Source organism: Carassius auratus, chromosome 50, assembly GCF_003368295.1.
Source record: "Carassius auratus strain Wakin chromosome 50, ASM336829v1, whole genome shotgun sequence".
NCBI classification, from domain to species: domain Eukaryota; kingdom Metazoa; phylum Chordata; class Actinopteri; order Cypriniformes; family Cyprinidae; genus Carassius; species Carassius auratus.
This window is the reverse complement of record NC_039292.1, coordinates 18,739,170-18,750,927: the sequence shown is the minus strand read 5'-3', so window position 1 is coordinate 18,750,927 and position 11,758 is coordinate 18,739,170. Positions and strand designations below refer to the sequence as shown.

General features: G+C 39.8%; 1 protein-coding gene across 2 annotated transcripts; it reads left to right on the top strand.

The window, feature by feature from the left end:
* The first annotated feature begins 4,272 nt into the window (after positions 1 to 4,272).
* On the top strand, positions 4,273 to 9,694 carry dbndd1 (dysbindin domain containing 1). 2 transcript variants are annotated; one of them, XM_026239572.1, is made up of 4 exons: positions 4,273 to 4,500; positions 6,469 to 6,615; positions 6,769 to 6,906; positions 8,931 to 9,694. In XM_026239572.1, the coding sequence occupies exons 1-4, from the start codon at positions 4,470 to 4,472 to the stop codon at positions 9,113 to 9,115; spliced, it is 501 nt and encodes a 166-aa protein (XP_026095357.1). In that variant the 5' UTR covers positions 4,273 to 4,469; the 3' UTR covers positions 9,116 to 9,694. The 2 variants fall into 2 exon arrangements, with proteins under 2 accessions (XP_026095357.1, XP_026095358.1); XM_026239573.1 differs by having other exon boundaries at positions 4,274 to 4,500; positions 8,943 to 9,694.
* Positions 9,695 to 11,758: the final 2,064 nt, after the last annotated feature.

The window sequence follows — 11,758 nt, the reverse complement described above, 5'->3', positions numbered from 1 at the left end:
ATTGCTGATAGATGTCTGTAAGATGTCAGTTTTACATGCATTCTAAATCACAAACATCTTAAAGACGTCTAATAAATGTCTGTTTGACATCTGATAGGAACTCTAAAAAAATGTCTTGAAGATGTACATGAAGATGTCAAATAGACGTTTCCATGATGTACGTCTGCTATCAGGGTTTTTCTTACCCTTCAACCATCAAACATAAAAAATAAATTTTAAAGTGTTAAAGCATTAACAAATTACTACAACGGACGACGAATAACCCAAAAAGCCTGATTATTTCTGCAGCAATATTATGGAGTATGGACGTGTTAAATAGACTATCACTGCATGTAGGAATGAATGTTTGTTTAACATGCACTTCCTTCACCAAAAATAACCAATGTTTAATTATCTGGAACATTGAGGCATAATATAAAGTACATTTCAATACTTTATAAATATATTATTATTTAACATTTAAATACAAGGCATTATGTTATTCTGATGTCTGAAAATAGGATATTTTCAAAAATAGTTAATTCAGTCAAACTGAGAGATAAGGACTATTTGTAGGCCAACCTTATTATTTAAAAGCATTTGTTTCAGTCTTTGTGAGTGGAACTTCCCAAAACCGGAAGTGTCTCCCTATAATCAGTAGACACGTTAGGAAAAAGCTAGATACGGCAGATTTATTTTTGTGGCTGATTTACGAAGTTTATGATTTGCATCACCAATCAGAATTGCATACAGGTTAAATGCCAAATCAAATTGACAGTCTTTATAATGGCAAACACTGTATAAAGGTCCTAGATAATGTAAATTTCACAGCTCACAACTTTCAGAGTATTTGTCTACGGAAAGTCTTTTTAACACAGACTGATTTATTTGTAGCATATAGACTAAAACAGCATTGCTTTTGGCTTAACCAAGAGCACTGATGCCACTAAAATTAACAATCAACCAGGCATTCAATATTGTTTTAATTCCTCTGTTGATGATACAAGACGATGATATCCAGAATGTCTTTCTGTTCTATACATATGCCGCATTCCATTTACCTTGGAAGTCAGATGTCATAGTTGGGAATGACGTCACAGCCAAGTGGACCATGTTACAGTAGAGAAATCCTAAAACCAAAGTTAGCAGTACCAGTCAGTTAAAAACACATAAAAATTGTATTTTGCACAAATTACATTAGTATCATGTCCACAAATACAGAGTGTATAGTACTGTGTGCACCACTGAGTTTATTGAGACAGAGACAAACATTTTTATATTTTTTCGCTCACAAAAAATGTTATTACTACTGTCTCTCTTCAGTTGATGAGCAGCCATATTGGATTCTGAAGTTGGAGTTGTTGCGATTCCTCCAAGATTCCAAGTTGGAACTCTGACTTTGAAGGGCATTCCAGCTAAAAATTCCTGCTGGCGACTCGGAATTTCCAAATTCTAAGTACAAATGGAACGCAGCAATACAACAACAAGGTTAAGAACATTTTAACAGTCAAAGAACCTCATTGCAAGTCAACATGAAAACTGAATTTTTATAGAATTTGTAGTAAAATATTATGTAACCACAGCAAACCATTTTGGAAAGAAACGGTATGAAAGCATCTCAAGTAATACATTTTTTAAACACAAAAGAAGCATTGCAAACAAACATATCAAAAACATGTTTTGAGGGAAGAATAAAAGACTTGAGTTTTGATTTTTCACAATTACTTTCTGATGGACAAGTTCTGCCCAATCTTTTTATTTTTCTCATTGAATATCTTGTCTTACTAGTGAAAATGTCAAACAATTGGAGTAAATGAGTTTCTGAATGCTGTTTCATGTTGTCTTTAAAATAATTTAATGTCTATTTTATTAGCTAAGGCATGAAGGCAGACCATGAGCCTCTAAATGCATTTTGTAAGACAACACAAGTTTTTATAAATCGTATCTGAAGTGTGTAATTTATTTGATATTAAAATACTTTATCCTATTCCTTCTTAATAGACAATGAACAGATTGCACAGGTTTGGATTGTTCATCAACATATGGAAGAGTTTCTCTGCTAAGCTGAGGAATCTGCTGACGCTAATCCAATTTGGCACCACATACCTGTGTGAATCAGCCTTGGCATACCATAAAAACAAGTACAGTAACAGACCGAGCCCAGAATAGATGTCTCAATCAACTAAACAAACATTAATTCCTCTTTAAAATGGATATCTTTAAGTGTATTATTGCAACAGTAAGTCCAACATTGGCCTTCACATTTATCTGTATACATACATGTATGCATGTTCAATGGTCAACCATTTAATTGTAGTTAGCTATCCATCTTTGAAACATATGCACAAAACCTGTAATGATAACACTTATAGATAAACTAGGTCAATTTATTATTATTTTAGTTTTTGTATTTTATTTATTAACTTTTTTGATCGTATTGTGTATCGAAATGTTTCAGAGTGCAAATTCATATCGTAACGTATTGCAAGTACACATTGCAATCTCAGCATTGCCACAAAGGGCAATTAATGATGTGCACCTACAAGTGTTCTAAAAACAGTTTTCATTTTAGGTCAACTACCATCACCACCATTCACAGAGAGTGTTGTCGAAGTGTGTCAGGACAAGGCAGTTCACTTGGCAGCCATCTTGGGAGTGCGCTTAGACAGCTTAGACAGCTATTTTCAATCAGGCCAACCAACATCAGTTGGCTCTTTGGATGGCAGGACTTATGCTGTGCTTTGTGATTTCTCCCATTCATCATAAAATCAATGGTCCAATCAGTAAACCCCTCCCCATAGCCGATTTCACTGGTCAACTCAATCACCTGTCAAGAGACGTTCAGACTTCATGTATTAAGCTCAGAATTTACAATAGCATGGATGGATCAGTTTGAGATGGACAGTAATGCTACCAGGATGCTCTGCCAATTCTCCACTGAAGGTAATGAACAGGGGTTAGGGGGTTTTCAGCATTATGTAGGCAGTTAAAAATACAATCTTTAGAGAAAAGAAAAGAAAAGAAAAAAACATGTGCCACGTGCAAGTGATTTGAGCATTTGAAAAGAAAGGTCCACTAGGTTTGCACACTGTGTACAAGGACAAGCAGAACACAGAAAATGGAGTATACCTAGGCCTTTAGTTCAAGTTGATTTTATAGTGTTAGCTACCTGAATAATAACGTCTGAGGCGTAAGGCACACAAAACGGGAAACACTTCAGGAGTTTCAAAGTAGACATCGGACAGGATTTCTGGGAGATGTGTTTGTTGCAATCACGTCTAGAAAATTAAAGCCAAAACATTGTGAATTCATCTGGTGGCTAGCTGGGTCAAAAACCTTGCCATCCGGAATGCAAAGCAATCTAAATACTCTAATACACTTAGAATGTATTTTTCCCAGAGATGGTTTCCATCATTTTTGGAACTTCTTATCACACTGATGTATGTTTTTCTAATACGTTTTTGTTAGTCATTTGATGCTGGGTGTGGGTCATGTTTGTGTGCTCGTAATTGGGTGGGACTTTGATAATGCGGCTCCAGCTCATGACCACTACTGCACAGACTTGGACCCCTAATGATGTCATCGGAGCAAGACGACAGAGGCCATAACTGGCACATTTCGGGCTTCACTTTTGTACAGTGGAAGTGGAGACATGTCATCCATCTTGTTTTACGTGTTTTATGGTCACTTTCTCTACCAGTCCACCTGGAAACAAAAGACTGATGCCAACTCTCTCATGGAAGAAGCTGTCATGTTCACAGCTGTGATAACAAGCACTTATCAGGAGACGCTAAACAATGGATTTTCAGAAGTATATGCCAGATTTTCCACAGCATACACTCTTGACGACTGAAGACGGTGTTGTTGAGTGATTTACCTGTTGATGATAAATGGTTCTACGATCAATTTAGGCTTACAATGCTTTTGGGAAACGCTGCCGAGACCTTTTGAAAATCTGGCTATGCGAGACTACCTGAATAATGACACTGACATTTGAAAGTAAATCTATTGCCCCCTTGAGTACTGGAGTTGTAACTACAAGAGCCACATGCTAGTAGCATCTGTACTCAGCCTATTTTTCCGGCCTTCATCTACTACAACTATTAGACAGACACACAGATATGCCTCTTTATTCATCTCATTGTAAAAACTAGATCACTAGACCTCTGCCTCCCATATGAATCCTTTTTATTGTCTACGGGCACCTCCCTCCCCCTATCCCTCCCTCCCTCCTGTTTTGGTGTGTCATGCAGTGGCTGACTGCGTTTCTCTCTTGTGGGACCCTTTATGTGTCACTGTTGTGTGTGCTGCAGTGACAATGGGAGCTAATGTGTGACAGTGCATGTAGGGGTGGGGAAGAGAGAGAGAGAGAGAGAAAGAGAGAGAGGGTGGCTAGAAAGAGATAGAGAGTGCACACGAGGCGAGAGGCGCTCCCTCTAATCCCGGCTGCGACGCCAAACAGCATTGCACCGGCTGCTACGATAGTCTTAATGGAGGCTCAGGCAGACTCTGGTGCTGCAGGTAAGAGCAAACATTTCTTCAGCCGGCACGCTGCAACACATTTAAATGCGTACTCCCATTGAATTCAATAGCCCGCTGTAAGAGCTGCCACCATGTCTTTTTTTCTTGAATGCACAGACAAAGCAGGCAGTCAGAGGAAGCCGGTAGTGCTCAGTGGCAGGCAGCTTGCATTTGTGCACATGGGAAAGGGTACAGCAACTTGAATACATTTAGGGTGGTGGCTTATGAATAATAGCAGAATTGTCTAACGATTACTAGAACTGCTATGTGAATAAACGACAAAGCTCATGGGCGAGGGGGATTTTTGGATGCAAGCCTTTTTGAGAATTTGACATTGAATTGCATCTTTGCAGTGGTTGCTTTGGGACAATGGGAGTTGGGTACCAATGGGTGCTACTAAAAATATAGTTCATTTCAGCACGTATGGTTTGAATTGAGAGCCTTTTGGAATACGCAAATATAACCCAATCCTTGCACCAATATTTGCATGACTGGCATGCACAAAAAGAGAACAAGCCAGCAGAATCGGCTGTGTGTGGGCTAATGAGCGGTGTGTAGCAGGGAGGGATGACCCGCAGACTGCGGAGAACGACCACAGCTGGAAGAGTCTGTATCATCACATCATGGATTCTTGAGATGTGGTGTCCTACAGAAGTGAAAAACAAGTTAACGAACATGCTACGGAAATGAAAAATACGTTTATGTACCAAGAAATGTGTTGTTAGGTTGAATGCCATCTCTTGCTACTTTTCACAAAATGTATTTCGTTTTTTTAATGATATTGTCATGTGTAATAATTAAAAGAAAACTGTGTGAAACCATTAACACATTTTGTTATGCCTTCTGAACTCTATGCAAATTCTATAATTTCCTATATTGCTTTTGCAGTCAACGCAGCCCCAATTGCAACTACAAGAAAAGGGCCTCGCCAAACCACAAAAAGCACAGACCGTATACTAGAAATACATGTTTGCTACATATCTTAAAAATTAGCTGTGTATGCATTCTAAAAATAAACTGGTTTAGATCCAGTTGTCCACTTGTTTTTTTTATCCCATGTGTGTAATTTAACTGCCTTCAATGATATGAAACGATTGTCTGCTTTGACTACTGCCGCAAGAAATCAATAGAGGGCTGAAAGCTTGTTAAACACTCAGGGAAACACAAGCATCTTCTGTTTCACTTCTTTGGCAACCGCTGGCAAACCCTTTTAGAGAACGAGACACGGAAAGCAAGGGATCAGCTTTAGACGTAGAGCTAAACAGTGATTGAGAACACCAGAGCAACCGCAATGGTCAAGGTATCACAAAACAGAACATGTGCTAACAACCCCCCGTAACACCATAATGACTCCATAGGAACATGCTAGCAATCGCACAGCAGTGCACTGACAACTCAGAACATCTTAGCAACCACTTAGCAATGTGCTAACAAACTTCCAGGAAACTCTAGCAACAGCCTCCTGTAGCAATGCACTAACGACCTTTTAGAACACCTTAGAAACTACGTACATAGCAGTTTTCTGGCTACCACTCAGAATAGCAACCACACAATGTGACAACCATCTAAAAAACACCCTACAACACCACCACAACCAAATAGCCATATGCTAACAACCATCTAGCACACCCAAGCAAATTTCTTCTGCAGCAGTGCACTAACAACCACTTAGAACATCTTATCAGCTACATAAATACATTCTCTGAATACCAACACTCTAGCAACCATATATCAACATGCTAACAACTACTTAGAACACCTTAGTAACTGTACAGCAATGATCTGGCTACCAGGCAGAACACACTGTTATTGTGACAGCTCTGAATGGGCAAGCACTACTCACATTTTGTTCAGAGAAAAATAAATAGACATTTCATTATCTGTTATATATTTAACAGCAGATAGTCAATATACATAAAGGTTATAGGCTACAATAATAATGCTCTATAAAATGCCTGTTTTTTGTAGAGCCACTTAGAGACAGAGAGTTCCAGAAGCTTCTGAAGTCCTCCAGCTCCGCCAGTCTCACCACTGAGGCATCCCACAATGCCTCAGGAGAGTACGTTGGCACCCCAGCACATCACGGCAGCCAGGTGCTGATCACCGAGAAACGACGTGAGTGGAAGATTGCATGCAGGCCATATTTCATATTTAATAGTGCACAACATGTCTGAGCATGTCTGAACAATGAAGTCAGTTTAAGAATATCACTGAAGCACTCTTAACCAGTGATGCAGGTAGATTCTGATATCTTCTGCCTGATCTCAGAGCCTCTCAGCAGTGTGTCCTCTCTGGAGGTACACTTCGACCTCCTGGACCTGACGGAGCTCACAGACATGTCTGACCAGGAGCTGGGCGAGGTGTTTGCTGATTCAGATGAGGAGAATCAAACAGAATCCCCAGCAAGTGAGTCAGCTCTCCGTTTTTACCAGATCAGGAGGCTTAAAATGAAGTCAATCCATTCCTCAAACATATTATTCAGAATCTGTTTTAAAAAAGTGAAGTGAGGGAAACTGAGTGCTGCAGGAATGATGACGTATTTTTGTAGGCCAACCCGGATGTTAGCATCCCCCTGGTTCCCTCAACAAGAAATCAATAGGATTTTCCCACTGCCTTTCAGATAGTTGCAGAAAATAAGCTCTGTGTCTGACAAATGTTAATAAGCTTAAATACAACCCTTAGAATTAATGTGATGATGATAATGTCCTTGACAACCTCTGGAGTCCCATTAGCAACTTGTTAATAACCAGGAGAAGTAAAAGCTTTAAAAAAAAAAAAAAAAAAGAGTGGGATATTACATTTATATTTGAATAAAAATAATAAAATGTGAAAATATCTTGAGCTTGTGTTTACAGCTGGCCTTATTTCAGGCATGAAACCAAAAACCTATTCAAATTGCATGATCAAAAATAGTTTTAGGACTCGTTCCTGCAGCACTCTATTGTCCACGACTGAATGTTCACTGTGAAGCAAGACAAATAAAATGGATAGCATTTTGAGTAGAGTATGTTGGATACTTGGCTGCTAGCAATGTGAGGTGATTCCATGGAAATCTACAGTGAGCACATTACTATTTGATTAAGCTCTGAACTGAAGTGCACAAATGTGAACATATTAAATATTTAAACTATGATGCAATGTCAGTGGCATTATGAAAAATCTAGATTAGCATTACCTCGAACCTGCTGCTTAAATGTTATGCTCCCTGGTCTCTAAGTTATGTGAATAACATTTGTCTAGACCCCAAAATTTGTCAGGACTTAAAATGAAGACAGATGCATTTTTATTTCTGCTTGTTAGTAGGCATTCCTTCTTAATTGTTGTACCCTTATACATTATTAGTCACCTCAGTGTATCGCAATGCACGAAATTAAACTTTAACTAAACTCTTACAATGTCTGTCACTCATGAGGCCTCAGATGGCTGAGTTTCCCTGAAAATGAAAGAAATACAGACGCTTTCTTTTTTTCTTTTCTTTTTTTACTGCAAATCCCTGTCAGTGTGAACATCCCTAAAGGCAGCATGTTGAGGAGTCAAACAGACATGACTAATATGATCTCTTTATCAAAATCTAATGAGCTGCTTTGCTGTGTACATTGGTAGCAACTCTAAAGCAGCATCCTAACTGTCATGGAACCTCATAAGAGACTGGTTTAAATAGCTCTTCATGGGCAGCAGCTCAGTGTCTGATCACTTACACCCAGAAGTGGAGCTAGGGGTGTACAGGTGTGGCCATGGCCACCATAGACCGAAGCGTGGCCATCCCCGACTAAAACCACCCTTTCATGATGCTACTAATGTAGAGAAAGCCAACCCTGCTCCTGGTGGACTACCCTCCTACAGACTTCATTTCCAACCCTGCTCTAATACACCTGCCTGTAATTTAAGGAATCCTGAAAATCTTGATTAGCTGGTATAGGTGTGTTTGATCGGGGTTAAAGCTAAATTCTGCAGGAAGCTACCCTCCAGTAGCAGTGTTGGTTACCCCTATAGCAGGGATCTCCAACCTGCTCATGGAGAGCTACCATCCTGCAGACTTCAGTTTCAACCCTGCTTCAACACACCTGCCTGTAATTACCAAGCTACCCTGAACACCTTGATTAGCTGGTTCATGTGTGTTTGATTGGGGTTGGAGCTGATATCCACAGGACGGTAGCTCTCCAGGACCAGGGCTGGAGACCCCTGTCCTATACTAATGCTATTCATATGGAGATTTTTTTGTAAATGTGAAAAGTACTTTATAATTGCGCCCAAAAAAAAGTCAGTTAGAAGGCAATTATTATGTTGGAAAAGATTGGACCTATGGTACCTTAAAATGTCATCGTGGCAGGCAACCGACCATGTTTTGGAACAGAACTATGGCCTCCAAATTGTTTAAAAATGGTTAGCCAGTCATCATGAACGTGTTTTTCATTAGTTGGTTTTGTAAGTTCACCCCTCAGATCGGCAGCAGCCACCATTACCTAGATTTCCGCACGGCGGTTACGTCCGCTCACCATCCTGGACCCGCGGTGGAAAAGCGGAACAGCAGTCGAGAGATCGAAAGCACCACAGTGACTCCGAAAACACAGAGCCAATGCTGAAGATAGAGCGCTCCCAATCCCAGCAGCCTTGAGCCAGGGGAAGCTACAGGGGCTTAGGAAGAAAACAAAGCCCTTGTGCTGAAAGTGGAGCTTCATTCACAAGAAAGAAGTTGAGGAACTCCTGGGATCAAAGGACATAGTCATTTCCACCTAAAGATAATGCAATCCCTTTGTCCATTATGGACAAGAAGAGAACTCCAATAAGCTAGAGTAAGTGTAGACTCTTCCTCAAGATGCAACAGACTTCATACAACTAGGATTTTGGGACTCCTCTTTTGGACCGAGTTACTTTCAGTCTTCTCCATGTGACTACTGCATATGGAGAACTTGCAGCATGATGTAGCATAATGGACAACACTGGCTCAAGCAATGTGAACCTAAGAAGCAACTGAGGAAATCCACAGTGATTTGAATCTTCAAGGAACTGTTTAAGGAACAGTGCAATGGGTCGAAGCAGCAACTGTGATAAGACATTTCCTGAGAATCTACAGCATAGTTAAAGACATGTCAATGCAGCGTAAAGTGAGAAGTTGCAAGAATTCCCAAAAAATGTGTCCTTTGAGGAGATTCTGCATGAAAGTATGGATACCTAGAAACAAAGTCAAATGTCTAAGGCCTGAAACATACCCTACGCAAGTTCATGAACGCATACATTTTGATGGATTTCATTTATCTTTGTGTTTCAGAGCTTGTCAGAACGGAATTGATATCGCAGCATATTGCACTGTGTTCTCACCATTGCCAACAAGAGGGTGTTTCTGCTAGAATTAGCATAAGCCAGTGAAGTGCAATCCTGATATGAAAGGTCACGTTCCAGTGGGCTTTATCTTTAACCTGACCTAACACATTGGCTAGGACTGGATAACCCTTTATCCCCTTTAGGCAGTGTTTCCCAACCCTGTTCCTGGAGGCACACTGACAGTACACATTTTCAAACTCTTCCTAAATACAATACACCAGATTAAATCAACTCAATAGGAGACACTGCAAGACCTGAAGGGATAGTGTTAGGAAATACCGCGGTCAAGGTGGAATATCAGTTTCAAGAGCATACAAGTGCTGGTCATATAATTAGATTATCATCAAAAAGTTGATTTACTTCACTGATTCCATTCAAAAAGTGAAACTTGTATATTATATTAATTCATTACACACAGACTGATACATTTCAAATGTTTATTTCTTTTAATTTTGATGATTATAACTGACAACTAAGGAAAATCCCAAATTCAGTATCTCAGAAAACATTTTATATTACTTAAGACCAATACAAAGAAAGGATTTTTAGAAATCTTGGCCAACTGAAAAGTATGAGCATGTACAGCACTCAATAATGAGTTGGTGCTCTTATGGCCTGAATGACTGCAGCAATGCGGCGTGGCATGGAGTCGATCAGTCTGTGGCACTGCTCAGGTGTTATGAGAGCCCAGGTTGCTCTGATAGTGGCCTTCAGCTCTTCTGCATTCTTAAGTCTGGCATATCACATCTTCCTCTTTACAATAACCCATAAGGTCAGGTGAGTTTGCTGGCCAGTTAAGAACAGGGATACCATGGTCCTAAAACCAGGCACTGGAAGCTATGGAACTGTGTGCAGGTGCCAAGTCCTGTTGAAAAATGAAATCTGAATCTCCATAAAGTTGGTCAGCAGCATGAAGCATAAAGTGCTCCAAAACTTCCTGGTATACGGCTGTGTTGACCTTGGATCTCAGAAAACACAGTGGACCAACACCAGCAGATGACACAGCATCCCAAACCATCACTGACTGTGGAAACTTTACACTGGACCTGTGGATTGTGGTGGATTGTGTTCCTTTCCTCTCTTCCTCAAGACTCTGGGACCCTGATTTGCAAAATTTACTTTCATCAGAGAACATAACTTTGGACCACTCAGCAGCAGTCCAGTCCTTTTTGTCTTTAGCCCAGGCGAGACACTACTGACGCTGTCTATTGTTCAAGAGTGCATTGACACAAGGAATGCGACAGCTGAAACCCATGTCTTACATATGTCTGTGCGTAATGGTTCTTGAAGCTCTGACTCCAGCTGAAGTCCACTCTCTGTAAATCTCCCCCAAATCTTTGAATGGGTTTTGTTTCACAATCCTCTCCAGGGTGAGGTTATCCCTATTGCTTGTACACTTTTTTCTACCACATCTTTTCCTTCCCTTCTCCTCTCTATTAATGTGCTTGGACACAGAGTTCTGTTAACAGCCAGCCTCTTTTGCAAAGACCTTTTGTGTCTTGCCCTCCTTGTGCAAGGTGTCAATTGTGTAGCCTACAGAACTAGACTGAGAGACCATTTAAAGGCTTTGCAGGTGTTTTGAGTTAATTAGCTGATTAGACTGTGGCACCAGGTGTCTTCAATATTGAACCTTTTCACAATATTCTAATTTTCTGAGATACTGAATTTTGGGTTTTCCTTAGTTGTCAGTTATAAATAATCAGCAAAATTAAAAGAAATAAACATTTGAAATATATTGGTCTGTGTTTAATAAATGAATATAATATATTTTTGAATGGAATTAGTGAAATCAACTTTTTGATGATATTCTAATTATATGACCAGCACCTGTACTGCTGAACGTTTTATTTTAAATTTGAGCAATTTTGATGGTAGTTATCACCCCCTTGATTACTGAGGTTTGTTAAAACCACAGTAACACACGAATGCACATTAA

Excerpts from the sequence above, each read along its gene's own strand:
- dbndd1 (XM_026239572.1), top strand. The coding sequence starts at position 4,470 with ATGGAGGCTCAGGCAGACTCTGGTGCTGCAG. Across the intron at positions 6,616-6,768 it reads GCTGATCACCGAGAAACGAC|AGCCTCTCAGCAGTGTGTCC; the intron begins GTGAGTGGAAGA and ends GCCTGATCTCAG. Across the intron at positions 6,907-8,930 it reads TCAAACAGAATCCCCAGCAA|TTCACCCCTCAGATCGGCAG; the intron begins GTGAGTCAGCTC and ends TGGTTTTGTAAG.